The following is an 18,709-nucleotide window of genomic DNA, read 5'->3' as shown; positions in this document are numbered from 1 at the left end:
AATAGCTAAAAAGCTAGGGGGGGGTGAATACTTTTGCAAGGCACTATACAATCTTGCTGATTTTTTGGTTATGTGATATTCTATGTTTCCTCGATTTAACAATTCTACTCTAAACTATAATTATTGTTTGCATTTTTTTCTTCTGAAATGATTACAGTTATTAAATTAAATTGCAGATATGCACATCAGGTGGCCTAGAGCATGGCCAAAAAAGAAGAATGGGGTGACTTGCATTTCACTAGGAAGAGGTGGTCTTGAGGGTAACCTGTTGTATGCTAAGGAGAGACAAAGAGGCTTACAGGACTTAGATATGATGTAAACTGAAAAGAGTTCTTTATTTAGATTCAAATTTTTAGACTACCGGTAGCTCACCTTCGTCAGGGCCTTCATCAGTTAAATATAAACCTCTGAAGTGCAAAATTAGTGCTAGAATAGGCATGGACAATAAACAGTTGCCAAAAATATTTTTCAGTTAAATATAACAGCATGCATTGAAGACAATTGACATACATTTGCAGGACCAGTTCTTTATTCTAAAAGAAGAGAGAGCCAGAGGAAAAGAAATAAGAAAATTAACCATAAACATGCCCTTAAAGTCTGACACACAGTACAGTTCACATTGTTGTGCCATATATGTAGTGGGGACACGCTATAAAATATTTGCAGGAACCAAAAGATGATGAAAAACATTCTTCCCCACAGGATCACCTCAAATGGCATACCCCATGCCATGTACAATACACACTAGAGCAATGTAAGCATGTGTATCTTTACACAAATCTGATATCTGCATGTAACTGCCAACCCATGTATATGCCTGTGATTAGGCTAAATTAGATGATATCTGCAGATCAGGAGTACTGATACAGTTAGATTGTTTTTCACTTGCAAGCCTGAGCAGATAACTGATGACCATGTCTTTAGCTTTGTTGGTTTCCATATTTTGTTCTCGTGAAAGCTGCATACTGATCTGCTGCACATTGTTCATGATGAGCTCTGAGGCCATAATATGAGCAGATGTACTGCAGCTCATGTCCATCATGTACTGCTTGTAGAGTTCAATGACTTTCCTCTCCAAGTATTCGTTGAGTATGGAATTGGACAAGGGTTGCTCTTGGTTCATGATGCTCTTGTCTTTAGTGCTGCTCACTTTCCAGCAGGAGGAATCGTGCTTAGAAAGCTTACGCGGCAAATCATTTGTTGCTACACATAGAGAATCCATAGTTGAGGGAATCTGAGAAGATTGAAGAAATGGCCCTTCACCAAATTCAAAGCTGGGTTCACAAGTGAAGTCAGTCATTGCTGAGTTTATAGCCATGACCTGATCCCCAGCTACATGCAAGTCATTATAGTCTCTACAGATATTTTTACAGGATGATGGCACCAGATATGTATCTTTATTAGACTGTGAGTTTGCACTTACACTGCCAGGAAATGATTGATCCGTTTCATATACAGGATTTTCAGTTTCTTGCAACAACTGTGTCTCCATGGCACTTTGGACAGTATCTTTCCCTTGTCTTTCTAGAGCTTTTTGTTCAACAGACCCATATCTCCTAAAAATTCTTCTGCTTCCTGTCTCATATGCAACTGTATAATTTAGAGTGCATACCCCGGCCAGTTCTTTTCTTTCTCTAGTCGCCGTCACCTCCTCTGAATGCAGTTTTGCTATGCCATCTTCATACCATGACTGAATTTTGTAGAGGTATCCCTCAGATAGCATATCTGCAATAAAGAAATAGGATTCATAAATCTCTGCAATCCATAATAACAAAAGAGTCATCTCAAAAGTTCTGTTATTTCTTAATTACTGTACATCTAAAACACCTGTCTACTTTTATGGCAATTGTTAGGAACTTAAAATCCGATCTTGCTCACACAGACCGCCACATTTCGTATCCCAAACACGACACTACCTGCCTGGAGTTTGCATGTTCTCCCTGTGCCTGCGTGGGCTTCCTCCAGGTACTCCGGTTTCCTCCCACACCTCAAAGACATGCAGGTAGGTTAATTGGCTTCTGTCCAAAATTAGCCCTAGTATATGAATGTGAGTTGGGGACCTTGGATTGTGGGCTCCTTGAAGCTAGGGACGATGTGAGTGTGCAATGTACAGGGATAGGGACAGTTGTAGACACTCACTCAGGTTGAAATGGATGGACTGGTGGCTTTATTCAACCTTACTATGTAACTATTTAGATATGTAAGCGTACGGTTTTGTATCCATCTAATTGCAGCACTTTGAATCCATCAGCCAGAAAGATGTTATAAAAAAAGTCAATTTCTGATGTCAGTTTTAAAGCATTAGAGAGGAAAAAGATTTGGGGGTACTTATTTCAGATGATTCATTGAAATTCATTAAAAGTAATTTCATTTATTCGTATTCTAACAAATTCCAAATTTGCAGAAAGATTAGAATTCAGATTGGTCGAAAAATGATCAACCGATTCTAATTCTGTGTGAGGAATAGCTGGTTGTTAAGCAGCGGGTCGGGAAGCCGGCAGCCGCGTCCTTAACAACCGATTTTTCAGCTGTCATCATTAAAACTAAACAAAATTAGTAACATAATCAATATATCCAAAACTATATACATTTTTCCATTGTGCACATGTGTAGAAGGAAGGAGGTCCCGATTCCTCTATATAGATCTTTAATGAGACCTTATTTAGAAACTGTGTGCGGTTCTGGAGACCTCACTTACAGAAAGAAATTGATAAGCTAGAACGAGTCCAGAGACGCGTAACAAAAATGGTGAAAGGTCTGGGGGATCAAACATGTCAAGAACGACATTCAGAACTTAATATGTATAGCCTGGAGAAAAGAAGGAAAAAGGGAGACATGACTGAAACCTTCAAATACATCAAGGGGTGAATGAGGTTCAGGAGGACAGTATTTTCCATATGAAACCAAAATCAAGAACACAGAGACATGACCTCAAACTAACTGGAGGAAAGTTCAAAACTTGTCTGAGAAAATATTATTTTACTCAAAGGGTAGTTGATGTTTGTAATAGGCTTCCAGCAGGGGTAGTGAGACAGTCAACAGTAAATGGCTTCAAACATGCTTGGAACAAACGCAGATCTATAATCAGACAAAAAAAAGTTGACGAAAAAAACGAAAATTATTATTTAATCCCCTGCAGATTTTTTAAGTTTGCCCACTTACAAAGAAACGAAGGGTTATTCATTTTTATTAGGTGTATTTCAAATGATATAGACAGAATATCAACCAGAAATCCAGAATAAAACACATGATACAAATGTTATAAATTGAGTTGCAGTTCAGTGAGTAAAACTATTCCTTTTTTTTTGTACATATGGCATGCTTAATAAACTTTAATAAGTGACAGATTTACTTTATTATCAGTTTTGGGTTGACTGGCCCTTTAACTAGATGCTGACCGCCGGCCGTCAAATGACGGCCAGGCGGCGCACCTATTGTGGCGGGAGGCCGTCATATGACGGCCTCCCGTTTAAACAGGGAATGCGCGCGATCGTGCGCGCGCATCCCTGTTTCTTCGGTGGCAGCATGTCACGGAGACACCACTCGCCACCGAAGGGGGTGAACAGCCATTGGTTATGGCTGTTTACCATGTGATCGGCCGTGATTAAGTCACGGGCGATCACAGATGGTCACACCCCGACTGTGCACGGCGCATGTGCGCGATCTTGAGCGCGCTGCGCGTGCATGACGCTGGCGGCATGTTCCCCGGGAACACTGCTCGTCACCGACGCTGGTAAACAGCCATTGGCCGGCTGTTTACCCACGTGATCGGCTGTGATCCTTTCACAGCCGATCACTAAAATGTAAACAAACCGCGGTAACGAGATGTTACCGGGTTGTTCTCCTCCTCACACACCGATCGTGTGTGAGGAGGAGATTGCGGTAACATCTCGTTACCGCCTAGTGTACACCAATCACACTGATTGCCTGCCTGCCTGCCCCCCCCAATAAAGAGGACCTGTCACCACCCCTCATAGTACCTGTTAATCACAGTCCATCAGAGTACCTGTCACAGTCCATCAGAGTATTTGAGTACCTGTCACAGCCCATCAGAGTACCTGTCACAGCTCATCAGAGTACCTGAGTACCTGTCACAGCCCATCAGAGTACCCGAGTACCTGTCACAGCCCATCAGAGTACCCGAGTACCTGTCACAGCCCATCAGAGTACCTGTCACAGCCCATCAGAGTACCTGAGTACCTGTCACAGCCCATCAGAGTACCCGAGTACCTGTCACAGCTCATCAGAGTACCCGAGTACCTGTCCCAGCCCATCAGAGTACCCGAGTACCTGTCACGGAACATCAGAGTACCCGAGTACCTGTCACAGCACATCAGAGTACCCGAGTACCTGTCACAGCACATCAGAGTACCCGAGTACCTGTCACGGCCCATCAGGGTACCCGAGTACCTGTCACGGCCCATCAGGGTACCCGAGTACCTGTCACGGCCCATCAGGGTACCCGAGTACCTGTCACGGTCCATCAGGGTACTCAAGTACCTGTCACGGTCCTTTAGGGTACCCGAGTACCTGTCACAGTCCATTAGAGTACCGAGTACCTGTCACTGTCCATTAGAGTACCGAGTACCTGTCACAGTCCATCAGGGTACCCGAGTATCTGTCGCAGTCCATTAGAGTACCGAGTACCTGTCACAGTCCATCAGGGTACCCGAGTACCTGTCACAGCCCATCTGAGTACCCGAGTACCTGTTCCAGTCCATCTGAGTACCCGAGTACCTGTCACAGTCCGTGTACCAGAGTACCTGTCACAGTCCATCTGAGTACCCGAGTACCTGTCACTGTTCATCTGAGTACCCGAGTACCTGTCACAGTTCATCTGAGTACCCGAGTACCTGTCACAGTTCATCTGAGTACCCGTCACCGCCCTTCAGAGTACCCAAATACCAGTCACCAAACCATCAGAGTACCTGTCACCAGGCCATCAGAGTACCTGAGTACTTGTCACCAGGCCATCAGAGTACCCGAGTACCTGTCACCAGGCCATCAGAGTACCCAAGTACCTGTCACCAGGCCATAAGAGTACCCGAGTACCTGTCACCAGGCCATCAGAGTACCCGAGTACCTGTCACCAGGCCATCAGAGTACCCGAGTACCTGTCACTAGGCCATCAGAGTACCCAAGTACCTGTCACCAGGCCATCAGAGTACCCGAGTACCTGTCACTAGGCCATCAGAGTACCCGAGTACCTGTCACCAGGCCATCAGAGTACCAGAGTACCTATCTCCAGCCCATCAGAGTACCCGAGTACCTATTTGCAGCCCATGTCTCATAGAATATACGTTGGGGTGTTTGCTTTCCAAAATTGGGTCATTTTGTGGGTAATGGCACTGTCCTGGTGGTCCAGGACCTTCAAAAGTGTGATGGGTAGGAATGAAATGAGATGTGTAATTTATGCTCCTAGAACGCCTGAACGTACTACTTCAATGTTCGGCCTCTCTATGTGAACACGCTGTGTAAAAGGCCTACACATGTGGTATCGCTATACTCGGGAGGAGTAGCAGAATGTATTTTGGGGTGTAATTTTTGCTATATACATGCTATGTGTTAGAAATATCTTATAAATTGACAATTTTGTGTAAAAAAAAAAAATGCGTTTTAATTTTTTTCCACATATTCCAAAAACTTCTGGAAAAAATTAACCATTCAAAAGACTCATTATGCCTCACAGATTATACGTTGGGGTGTTTGCTTTCCAAAATGGGGTCATTTTATGGGAAATTCCATTGTCCTGGTACTCCAGGGCCTTCAAAAGTGTAATAGGTGGTTGAGAAATGAGATGCGTAATTTTTGCTCGTAGAACGTCTGAAGGTACTACATCAATGTTAGTGCTCTGTATGTGGCCATGCTGTGTAAAAGTCTCACACATTTGGTATCGTCCTACTCGGGAAGAGTAGCAGAATGTATTTTGGGGTGTAATTTGTTGTATGCATATGCTGTGTGTGAGAAATAACCTGATAATATGACAATTTTGTAAAAAAAAATAATAATAAAAAAAAATCTTCATTTTGCAAAGAATTGTGGGGAAAAATGACAACTTAAAAAAACTCACCATGCTACTTACTTAATACCTTGGAATGTCTACTTTGTAAAAAGGGGTCATTTGGGGGGTATTTGTACTTTTCTGACTTGTTAGTGTCTCAAGAAATGAGGTACACCTGATGTACTGAAGGCCTGATCAGAAGTGATCAATTTTCAGTGATTGGCACCATAGTTTGTAGACTCTATAACTTTCACAAAGACCAAATAATATATACTAATGTGAGTTATTTTTACCAAAGATATGTAGCAGTATACATTTTGGCCAAAATTTATGAAGAAAAATTACTAATTAGCAAAAATTTATGACAGAAACAAAGAAAAAGGCATTTTTTTCACAAAATTTACGTTTTATTTTATTTATAGCACAAATAATAAAAAACCCACTAGTGATTAAATACCGCTAAAAGAAAGCTCTATTTGTGTGGAAAAAAGGACGCAAGTTTCATATGGATACAGTGTTGGATGACTGAGTAATTGTCATTCAAACTGTGAGAGCTCTGAAAGCTGAAAATTGGTCTGGTCAGGAAGGGGGTGTAACTGCACTGTATTGAGGTGGTTAAAACCCCATGTGCATTTACCCCTATGGACAATTAAATCTCTAATCTATCCAAGCAGTGGACAGTGGATAGCACTTAAAAAACATAAACATAGAAAAGAGGTGGTATAAAAAAGGCAGAGTGGTCCATCGAGCCTGCCCATTTATTTTTATTTTTTATACAATGGGGAAAATAATAATTTGATCCCCTGTAGATTTTCTAAGTATTCCCACTAACAAAGGGTCTATAATTTTTTTTATCATAAGTGTATTTTAAATGCTAGAGGCAGAATATCAACCAAAAATCCAGAAAAATCACGATACAAATGTTATAAATTGAGTTTCAGTTCAGTGAGTAAAATAAGTATTTGATCCCCTACCAACCAACATTATGTCTTGTCAATTTAAGAAGGTGCTCCTAATGACAACTCCTTTTGGGGGTTATTTACAAAAGGCAAATCCACTTTGCACTGAAAGTGCACTTGAAAGTGCAGTCGCTCTAAATCTAAGGGGTAGATCTGAAATGAGTGGAAGCTCTGCTGATATTATCATCCAACCACGTGCAAGCTAAAATGCTGTTTTTTATTTTCCTTGCATGTCCCCCTCGGATCTACAGTGACTGCACTTCCAAGTGCACTTGCCGTGCAAAGTGGATTTTCCTTTAGTAAATAACCCCCTATGTGTATAAGAGAGCACCTGTTTATAGAATCTCTCTCTTCCATTTAAACCTCACAATCATTGGCAAGACCAAAGAGCTGTCAGAGGACGTCAGAAACAAGATTGTAGACCTGCACAAGGCTGGAATGGGCTATAAGACCATCAGCAAGACGCTTTGTGAGAAGGAGAAAACTGTAGGAGCAATTATTCACAAATGGAAAAAAATACAAAATAACTATCAATAATCCTCGGTCTGGAGCTCCATGCAAGATTTTGCCTCATGGGGTAAGGATGATCATGAGAAAAGTGAGGGATCGGCCCAGAACTACATGGGAGGAGCTTGTGAATGATCTCAAGGCAGTTGGAACTACAGTCACCAAACAAACCATTGGTAACACAATACGCCGCCATCAATTGAAATCCTGCAGCGCAGGTCCCCCTCCTCAAGAAGGCACATGTACAGACCCATCTGATGTTTGCCAATGAATATCTAAATGATTCAGAGAAGGATTGGGAAAGAGTGCTGTGGTCAAATGAGGACAAAATTTAGCTCTTTGGCATTAACTCTGATCGCCATGTTTGGAGGAAGAAAAATGCTGACTATCACCCTAAAAACACCATCCCTACAGTCAAACACGGAGGTAGAAACATTATGCTTTGGGGCTGTTTCTCTGCTAAAGGTACAGGCGGACATTGCCCCATTGAGGGGGCAATGGAGGGGCCATTAAAATCCTGGATGAGAACCTTCTTCCCTCAGTCAGAACACTGAAGATGGGTCGTGGATGGGTTTCCAGCATGACAATGACCCAAAACATACCTCCAAGGCAACAAAGAAGTGGCTGAAGAAGAAGCACATTAAGGTCATGGAGTGGTCCAGACCTTAATCCTATAGAAAATTTAAGGGGGGAGCTGAAACTTCAAGTTGCCAAGCAGCCTTATGGATTTAGAGAAGATCTGTAAAGAAGAGTGGACCAAATCCATCCTGAGATGTGTGCAAACCTGGTAACCAACTACAATAATTTTCTTACCTCTGTGCTTGCCAACAAGGGTTTCTCCACCAAGTACTAAGTAATGTTTTGCTTGGGGATCAAAAACGTATTTCTTCTCCTGCTGCCAGGGGCGGACTGACAACTCATGGGGCCCCTGGGCAATAGGAGATTATGGGGCCCCCGGGCAATAGGAGAGGATTATGGAGCCCCTGGGCAATAGGAGATTATGGGGCCACACATTATACAGACACAGAAACACACATACAGAATACACACACAGACACACAATATACACACACAGTATACACACATACACACACTGAAAAAGGTACTGGAGAGGCGGGGCAGCTTTAATCTTGGGATTTAAAAAAAAAACACAGATTTTTACATACTGTCCCTGGTTTTATTGAGGCTGGCAACCCTGATGGGGCCCCTTAGTGGTATGGGGCCCTCGGGCAGTGCCCGAGTGCCCAAATGATCAGTCCGCCCCTGCCTGCTGCCCATACTGCCAAAAATTATTCTGCTGTTACATGTGTATGAGCCAGCCTCAACTTTACTAGCCTGCATGAGTACATTTCCTGTATAATTTTTCAAAAATACTTGAACTTATAAAATTAAAGAGCAGTCTTTGGGAAGAGGGACCTTTGTGCCTGCTTTAGGACAGGTTCACACTGTCCCTCAGCTTTATCACGCGGGCAGCTATCAGTTTCGGCTGTAGTGATGAGGGAGCGTCGTGATGTGCTTTTCAGCGCATCATATAGTTTCATTGATTTTTGTTAGCTTTATTTCAGGTGCACAAAGTGACACTTCATTTTTATATCTCTGCACAGCTGGATGGTGGCGTCTACCTGTGTGCCATGGTTTAATGCAACTTACTGCACCACAACTCCGGGCTGTGTTGCAGTGTGAATGGGACACACAACATTTCAGTCATTACCCTTATGCAACAAATGTTACAATTAACTCATAAGTCCTTGGTGGACTTTAAAGCCTAGTATACATGGGCTGAATGTCGGGTGGCATCAGCCAGTTCAATAGAAACCGGCCAACATTCAGCACAGGGGTGGATCCAGGGGGGGGGGGGGCAACGGGGCAATTGCCCACTCCCAGAAAATAGTACTTACTCCAAGGCTTTCTCTCTCCGCCACCTCACCAGATTTGCATGAGGCATCTAAATGCAGCTGGGACTTTATTGCTACTTCCCTTGGCTCCCATCAGTTCATTTAGAGGGGGCCAGTGGGTCACTATGGGGGTCTGTAATTGATGTGACACAGGCTGCTGCTACATGCTGCCAGAGTTGCAGCAGAGCGGTGTGAGCGTCACTTCACTTCCCTGTCAGGCGGAGTGATCTCTACCCGACAAGAGCTTCCTAGTCCCGGCTGGTGTGACGTCACAATTCAGAGGCGTGCAGGATTGAAAACAAGATGGACTTGTAGCCAGCTCAGTGCACTGCAAAGTGAGTGATCACTTACTTAGCTAAGGCAGTGTTATATGTTAATGAGCTACTGTGGGCATTGTTATGTTAAAGAGCTATGATGGGCATTGTTATGTTAATGAGCTATGGCAGGCATTGCTATGTTAATGAGTTAACACCTTGTCTTACATGTAAGGTGGTTAATGCTTTGGGGGTGGGGGGGGGGTGAAATAATTTACAATGGTAATTGTAATATGGCACATGGAGGGGGTTAATGTACTCACTCATGGAGTCTAAGCGCTGGGTCACCACTTGCTTACTTACTCGCTTTCATTATATGACATGCAAATAATGTCACAAAACTGTAAACCACATGTAAATACTCTCAAAAAATCCCTTAGACAGTTAATATTGTTTCACTTCATCAAAAAAGCATAGCTGTGCATTTCTGTGCCACCTGTACACTTTCATGTAACCACATAAATTGGGAAGTAGAGCTTTCGAAAGGGTGACTGTGAAGTGCATGCTAGTTTCACCCTTTAAAATAACCCCAGCGGCTATATTATTTGAAGATCTACTTACATGCTGTGTATCATGACACTCACCATAATCTATTCATGGTCTTTGTTCTACGACGCTTCAAACTTATGCGAGAAGTATTCAATGAGACCTGCTTTTTAGGACAACCACACGCAGTCAGTCTTGTGCAAACAATTGTGACAGATTTTTTTGCATCTCTTTCAACAATAAAACCATGTAGGGGTTTAAACTGACTTTCATCCAAATTTTAATTTGGGTAGACTAAAGAGGTGTGAGATTTTCTGTTAGTAATGCTCTGTTAGTAATGTCCCCCCCTCAATTCCTTTTCTGGTGACACCTATATATTATTTTGAAGTATTGTCCTGGTGAATATTTATAGCAGGGCTCAAAAATGTGAGTCCTGAGCTAATAGCCAGGCCTTAAGGGTTACTCGCCACCAGTTGCCCCCTCTCTTCCACTCTGTGAGCGCTGGGAGGAGGACTCCTATACAACCCACCTGCTGGCGGTGCTCTCCCCCTGTTCCCAGGCAGACATAGCTCGTCAGCCCTCAAAATCCACTCGCAAAATGCGAGCAGGCGAGTGGAATTTTTGAGGGCTGATTTATAGGAAGGGTGATGTTGTTTATTCAATAGATTTACTGTCATATTTTTTGGTATGCTTTGTATAAGAAAAGAAGTGATATATATTCGTAAACAAAGTTTCATTATGCTTGTCTTCCTGATGAAGCAGGCTATTGACCTCTGAAAGGTGTCAAAGCCTTAGAAAGCAACTCAGCATCTTAATTTGTTATGAATGATGAAGAGAACAATATTTGATATGTATAAGTAGGGGGGATGATGATATGGATTTGTGACAAGTTCAAAAAGGTACCAACATCCCGGAATAGTGGACAAATGCAGAGTTTTTCTTTGGGGGGGGGGGGCTTGTTGAGGGTGCCAATCAACATTTAAAGCACAAAGAGGTTATATAAAAAATAACATTTTATTAACACAAAAATATAAACAGTTAAAAAGTTCTTTGTTACTCAAGAAACAACGTGTCTTTAAGATGTGCCACCAAGAAAGATGTTGTCTTATATTATATTATGTTTTGTTTTTCACATAGTGATTTACATCTTGCTTTAATAACATATATCCCCCGAGAAAACCCATGGTGGCGAAACATGTCGGGAAAACAACCAAATCGTTACTTCTTATGTGATAAGACAATATCTTTCTTGGCACATCTTAAGACAAGTTGTTTATGCGTTCTATGTTTGTTTAGTAAAAAATAACTTTTTAACTGTTTATATTTTTGTGTTAATAAAATGTTATTTTTATATAACCTCTTTGTTGTAAATGTTGATTGGCACCCTCAAAAATCCCCACAAAAAACATCTCTGCATATGTGATATGTATATTCACTGGCTATCTGTATGAAACTACCATTTATGTGATCAAAGTATTTTAATATATTTACAATGTTTTAATATTTGTAATAATAAATATCCTACATTTTATATACTTTTTTCTTTACGATTGTTTTTGTGTACTGTTAAAGTCCTACATTTCTTTAGTTGGGGTTTTCTTTTTGTGTAGTACTACATTAGTTTGAAATGTCTGTTATCATGGGAAATCAGAAGGTTGTGGTAATCCATATTACAGAGGTTGGTTCGCTGCGGTGCCATTCATTGTGAATGCCACCCCAAAGCAAATTTACAATGCACCTGGGTTGCAGCGCACCAGAACGTGCAGTACTGCAATGGCTTTTATTGCGTTGCTTTACACCTTAAAATATACTAAAGACCCAATGTGTTGTTCATTGGGGTGAATTAGGCAGCCCATGCAAATAAGTGGGATCCCTTAAGATAAAACTGATATCAAAAGTTGAAATAATATTGTGTTATAAGGAACATCAAAAAATGTTGATTGGTCCTAAGCACTAAAAACAAAAAACAAAAACAAAAACAGTAAAACCGTCCTTCTGTATAAAAGTGGTGTTAAACCAAAAAACAAAAATGTAATATATTGCAGCTTACCAATCATGAAATGTGCTGTCTGCATTCGTTTTCTTTTTTTGGCTTTTTCCCCTGATTTGGCCAGTAACACGCATTCTATAGTATAAAGACACCACACTGGATGGAGGAGTACAGGGGGCAGATGGGGGCAGGGGAGTGTTAAATGTACTAGCGGATTTCAATACACTAACAAACTGAAGCCAAACTCCAGCTAATACTTTATAATCAGTTACAGCAAACAGTTTTTTCCTTTGGGATAAAGTTTTTCCATAAAAAAATAAAAGCTGATCATTTTAACCACTTGCCGAATGTGCTATATCCAAATGACAGCTACGCCGCGGCTAGCAAGTTCTGGGAGGATGTCATATGCAGCGCGCTCTGTGATCACAGAGTCCTCCGGACACTGCTAATCACAGTTTGAGGTAAAGAGCCAATCAGTGGCTCTTTACCAGGTGATCAGCTGTGTCCAATCACAGCTGATCACAATGTAAACAGAAGCCGGTTATCGGCTGACAGCATGAGGAGAGGAGAAGAGAGCTGATAACCGACTTGTGTAAAAGGGACATGTCCTGATTATCAGCGCAGTTCCAACAGTGCCCACTACTGCTGCCAATCACCTCCTCATCAGTGTCACCTATCAGTGCCACCTACCAGTGCTCATCGGTGCTCCCTACCAGTACCCATCAGTGCCACCTATCAGTGCCCATCAGTGCTTCCTCATCAGTGTCACCTATCAGTTTCACCTACCAGTGCCCATCAGTGCCTCCTCATAAGTGTCACCTATCAGTTCCGCCTACCAGTGCCCATCAGTGCCTCCTCATCAGTGTCACCTATCAGTTCCACCCATCAATGCTGCCTATCAGTGCCACCTCATCTGTGCCTCCGTATCAGTGCCCACTAGTGCAGTCTCATCAGTGTAGCCTATCAGTGCCTATTAATGCCCATCAGTGCAGCCTCATCAGTGCACCTAATTGAAGGAGAAAAATTACCTGTTTGAAAACTTGTATAACAAACTATGAAAAAGTTTTCTTTTTTTTTTTTCAAAACTTTCAGTCTATTTTCATTTATTTAGCAAGAAAAAAACTAAAACCCAGTGGTGATTAACCACCTTGCGCCCGCCCTATAGCCGAATGACGGCCGTAGAGCAGGCGCTTTTGTCCGGGTGGCCGTCCCTGGACGGCCTAATGTTTACTTCCGCAATGCGCGCCGCCACGGGCGCGCATCGGGGAAGTTCTGTGTTTGCCGTGTCCCCCGAGGACAGGCAAACACAGATCGCTGTAAACGGCCAATCACAGCGGCCGTTTACAGCGCGATCGGCGTGTCCAATGGGAGATGATCTCATATGTAAACATATGAGATCATCTCTCAGCACCGCTCTCCCTCCTCACACAGACAGAGTGTGAGAGGGGAGAGATGAACGGCTGCAGCGGCAGCCGTTCTGCTTTGCTTTGATTTGATTTAAAAAAAAAAAATGTAAAAAAAAAGTTTAAAAAAGTGCCATCCTCCCCCAGTGCCATCCTCCCCCAGTGCCATCCTGCCCCAGTGCCATCCGCCCCAGTGCCATCCACCCCAGTGCCATCCACCCCAGTGCTACCTGCCCCCAGTGCTACCTGCCCCCAGTGCCACTGCTTTGCTTTGATTTGATTTAAAAAAATAAATGTAAAAAAAAAAGTTTAAAAAAGTGCCATCCTCCCCCAGTGCCATCCGCCCCAGTGCCATCCGCCCCAGTGCCATCCACCCCAGTGCTACCTGCCCCCAGTGCTACCTGCCCCCAGTGCTACCTGCCCCCAGTGCCATCTGCCCCCAGTGCCATCTGTCATCAGTGCCACGTATAAGTGCCATCTGTCATCAGTGCCACGTGTCATCAGTGCCATGTATCAGTGCCATTTGTCATCAGTGCCACCTGTCAGTGTCACGTGCCATCTGTTGTCAGTGTCACGTGTCATCAATGCCACTTATCAGTGCCATCTGTCATCAGTGTCACGCGTCATCGGTGCCATGTATTAGTGCCATCTGTTATCGGTGGCACGTATTAGTGCCACGTATTAGTGCCATCTGTCATCAGTGCCACGTATTAGTGCCACGTGTCTTCAGTGCCACGTATTAGTGCCATGTATTAGTGCCAAGTGTCATCAGTGCCACATATTAGTGCCATCTGTCATCGGTGCCACATATTAGTGCCACCTGTCATCAGTGCCACGTGTCATCAGTGCCACGTATAAGTGTCATCATTGCCACGTATCAGTGCCATCTGTCATCAGTGTCACGTGTCATTGTCCTGGTGCTTCAAAAGTGTAATAAATAGTCAACAAGTTAGATGTGTAATTTATGTTCCTAGAACACATGATGGCGCTACCTGCATGTTGGGCCTCTCTATGTGGCCAGGCTGTGAAAAAGTCCCACACATGTGATATTGTAATACTCAGGAGGAGTAGCAGGATTTTTTGGGGGTGTCATTTGTGGTATACACATGCCATGTGAGAGAAATAACCTATTACAATGACAATTTTGTGGAGAAAAAAAAAATGAAAAATCGTAATTTTGCAAAGAATTGTGGGAAAAAAATGAAAACATCAAAAAGCTCACTATGCCTCTTACTAAATACCTTGGAATGTCTACTTTCCAAAAAGGGGTCATTTGGGGGGTATTTGTACTTTCCTGACTTGTTCGGGTCACAAGAAGCGAGATAGGCCACCAGTACATCAGATGTGATCAATTTTGTGCGATTCACACCACAGCTTGTAGACTCTCTAACTTTGACAAAGACCAAATAATATCCACTAATTTAGGTTATTTTTACCAAAGATATGTAGCAGTATAAATTGTGGCCAAAATTTATGAAGAAAAATTAATAATTTGCATAATTCTGTCACAGAAACAAACAAATATGCGTTTTTTTTCAAAATTTTCGGTCTTTTTTCATTTATAGCGCAAAAAATAAAAACCCCAGAGGTGATCAAATACCACCAAAAGAAAGCTCTATTTGTGGGAAAAAAGGACAAAAAATTAATTTGGGTACAGTGTTGCATGACTGAGTAATTGTCATTCAAAGTGTGAGAGCACCGAAAGCTGAAAATTGGTCTGGGCAGGAAGGGTGTTTAAGTGCCCAGTAAGCAGGTGGTTAAATACCACCAAAAGAAAGCTCTATTTGTGTTAGAAAATAAATAAATATAAAAATGTTGTTTGGGTACAGTGTTGCATGACCGAGCAATTGTAATTCAAAGTGCAAGAGTGCTGAAAGCTGAAAATTGGTCTGGGCAGGAAGGGGGTAAAAATGCCTGGTAGGCAAGTGGTTAAGCACCCCTGCTAGTGTTAAATGGTCCGTCTCATCCCTGTAACTGCAAGAGAGCTTGGTCTTTTTAAAGCAGCAGACTTATTGGCTGAATCCCCAGATGAAAATAGAAGAAAGAAAGCCAAAAAAAGAAAAGTAATGCAGCCATCACATCTAAGCTGCAATATAATATATTATATTTGCCTTTGGGTTTAATACCACTTTAAAGCGGAGTTCCCCCATTTTTAATTATTATTTTTTTTTAAGTCGGCAGCTACAAATACTGCAAATACTTTAAATATGGACACTTACCTATTCAGGGTGCCCGCGATGCCAATCTGTCCCTCAGCTGTCAGGTGCTACCGCCGCCATACTCGGTAAGGGAATCAGGAAGTGAACTTCCAGGTTCCCTACTGCGCATGCACAACCCATGCTGCGCTATCTCACTGGTCCCTGCTGTTTTCTGGAACCCATGTGTCTCCAAGAATGCAGCGGGGGGAGTGGCGTGGATACCCGTGGGTGGCAGGCAATGGGCACAAAAATCGGTAAACGGGAAGTTTTTGAACTGAAAAAAAATGAAGGACAATTTTTTGCTGAACCAACGATAAATTGTAAGGATAATGGGTTTCCCGTCCGAACTGTCTGCACTAAGTATATGTAGAAAAAACAAACAAAAAAATTGATTCATTTTAGTCCACTGAATGATTCATCAGTCATTACATGATGGCACTATCGTTTGCTCTCACTGCCAAATGTTCATTTTACAAAATGGGTTTGTCTGATTTTTTGTGTAGTCTATGGCCAGCATTAATTATACTCGTAAGTAAGATAGTTTTATATAACCTACTGATCAATAGACAAATTAGGCTCCTTTCACACGATTGGTCCGCTCCCTGCGAAAGGGTCCTAAAGGCACGTACACTCTATAAGAAAATCGGGGCGAACATTTTCATCCAAAAAATTTTCGTACAATTTTCTTATAGTGTGTAAACAACTTTCGACAGCCAATTCCGAATTTTCGGACAGAAATTCCCGAAAGGACAAACCCCAAAAGTTTTCTCGTATGGGAACAGAACTAATGATTTTCGTTTAATGTGTACCGTTTTTCGTACGAGTTTTGTACAATAAAAATCAGAAAAGAGAAACTGCGCATAATCAGAAACAACAAAAAGAGCTTTTGTCGTACAAGAATTTTTGTACAAATTTTCTTTCCTCAGTTCAGATTTGCTGTGAAACATTGAGAAAAATGGGACGAACGTAGCGTTGCCACCTCATCCCTTTAAACCCAAACACCTTGGAATTACACAGGTTCTGAGGCTAATTAGCTAATTTAATTCAGATAAGGCACCAAGTGAGTTTAATTACCAACTTAATCCGCCACAGAACTTAACTGTAATTAATATGTGTTCGGGTTTAAAGGGATGAGTTGGCAATCCTAGAAGAACGTTCGCCCGATTTTCTTATAGTCTGTACCCCACACCAATGTAAACAATACAGTGTAAAATGATACATGTTATCAGTTTGAGACTAGAAATGTGAATAGGATGAGTTTTTGTTTTGTATCAATTCTGAAGGGGGGCAACTGTCACAAATGTAGCTACAATGCAATCAATCAAGGGAAAATTTTGTCTGTGGAACACATACAATTTGTTATCCAGAGATTCCAGACCACCAACTGACCACTCTTTCATCTGAAATCAATATTTTGCTAATGAAGTCAACATAGTGTGCAATCTTTGACCCCATACACACTATACAACTTTTGTTTTCTGATTTCCTTTAGATTTACCAAAACCATCTAGTGCATGGTCCTGCCTGATTGCATACAAATTGAAACTCTTAAGGTTTGACCTCATATTATATGGTTTTGGTAAATCTGAAGGAAAAAAATCTACAGAAAATTGTATAGTGTGTATCCAGCTTAACAAGAATAAAATGTCATAATCAGCCCAAGCCTAATTGCATGTGCACTTGTTGTCACCCACAGCCCACATGGCGCCACTATTAATGTACACTGGAAAAATCAATTCTCTGTCAGTGACACCATGTATGTGAATTAGAGAACGTATTTAGTTTCCTACCTGGAAATATCCGTCTTGTATTCCAAGAAAATAGAAGCTCTTGAAAAATATATTGAATGCCTATCTCTTTGCTGAGCCAAGGGTTCTGAACAGGATGATAGTTGTACTATCCCTCTGAGGATCTGTTAGCACGGAAAAGGAAGTTGTCATTGCGCACATTTTAATATTGATGTTCAATGAGATAAAGTTCCTCTTTTTTTCGGTGTGGGGAATGCAGAACTTTCACACTATGTACAATTGCAGTCATACATGCCTGGATGAAAAAGCATAATAAAACACAAATAAAGAAATGAATACGTTAAAAAAAAATTTTTTCTTTCGTAGTAAAAAAATCGAACTTCCTGATATTCATCTAAAGCTGCTATTTAGTCTGTTTATATTTTTCTTTTCCTGTTTTTTTTTCTCTCCCCTCACAAATAGGGATGAGCCGAACACCCCCCATCCCCCCCCGGTTCGGTTTGCACCAGAACTTGCGAATGGACCGATAGTTTGTGCGAACTTTCGAACCCTGTTAAAGTCTATGGGACTCAAATGTGAGAAATCAAAAGTGTGAATTTTAAAGCCTAATATGCAAGTTATTGTCCTAAAAAGGGTTGGGGGACTCGGGTCCTGCCACAGGGGATATGTACCAATGCAAAAAAGTCATTTAAAACTGCTTGAGCTGTGTAATGTAATGTTGGGTCCCGGCAATATGGATGAAAATTGTTGAGAAAAACGGCATGGGTAACCCCCCAGTCCATTAACAGGCCCTTTGGGTCTTGTATGGATATTAAGGGGAACCCCGCACTCAAATTAAAAAAAGGAAAGGCGTGGGACTCCCAGGCCCTATATACTCCGAACAGCAGTATACAGACGATCCAAACAAGACAGGGACTGTAGGTTTATTCTTAAGTAGAATCTGTTTGTAATTTTGAACTGGTACATTTTTAAAGTGTAGCTCCAGCCAAAAAATCAATTTTTAAGCTTTTTGGAAAACATAGAGAAGGGTTATCACCCCTGTAACCTTTGTTTTGCTGTCTGTGCATACCTGTTCAGAAGATTTCACCTTGCTTTCTGTCCCAATGACAATTGGATTTTGAAAATTTGGGGTTTTTAGTGAAACAAGGAACTCTTAGCACTTGTACACGCGGTTGAACATTCCGACAACAAAATCCGTCGGATTTTGT

The 18,709-nt window shown here is 41.9% G+C and overlaps 1 protein-coding gene across 1 annotated transcript; it reads right to left on the bottom strand.

Annotated features, from left to right (window-relative positions):
* Positions 1 to 511: 511 nt before the first annotated feature.
* On the bottom strand, positions 512 to 17,787 carry TASL (TLR adaptor interacting with endolysosomal SLC15A4). The gene is made up of 2 exons (XM_077482576.1): positions 17,544 to 17,787; positions 512 to 1,725 (listed from the first exon to the last, which is right to left on the bottom strand). The coding sequence occupies exon 2, from the start codon at positions 1,721 to 1,723 to the stop codon at positions 824 to 826; it is 900 nt and encodes a 299-aa protein (XP_077338702.1). The 5' UTR covers positions 1,724 to 1,725; positions 17,544 to 17,787; the 3' UTR covers positions 512 to 823.
* Between the last annotated feature and the right edge of the window lie 922 nt (positions 17,788 to 18,709).

Source organism: Lithobates pipiens, unplaced genomic scaffold (assembly GCF_037356315.1).
Source record: "Lithobates pipiens isolate NorthernLeopardFrog02 unplaced genomic scaffold, aLitPip1_a1.2 Scaffold_16, whole genome shotgun sequence".
NCBI classification, from domain to species: Eukaryota; Metazoa; Chordata; class Amphibia; order Anura; family Ranidae; genus Lithobates; species Lithobates pipiens.
The sequence above is the reverse complement of the archived record's forward strand: the minus strand, read 5'-3'. Positions and strand labels throughout refer to the sequence as shown.

What these genes read in the sequence shown, in the direction of transcription:
- TASL (XM_077482576.1), bottom strand. Translation starts at nt 1,723, where the DNA reads ATGCTATCTGAGGGATACCTCTACAAAATTCAGTCATGGTATGAAGAT.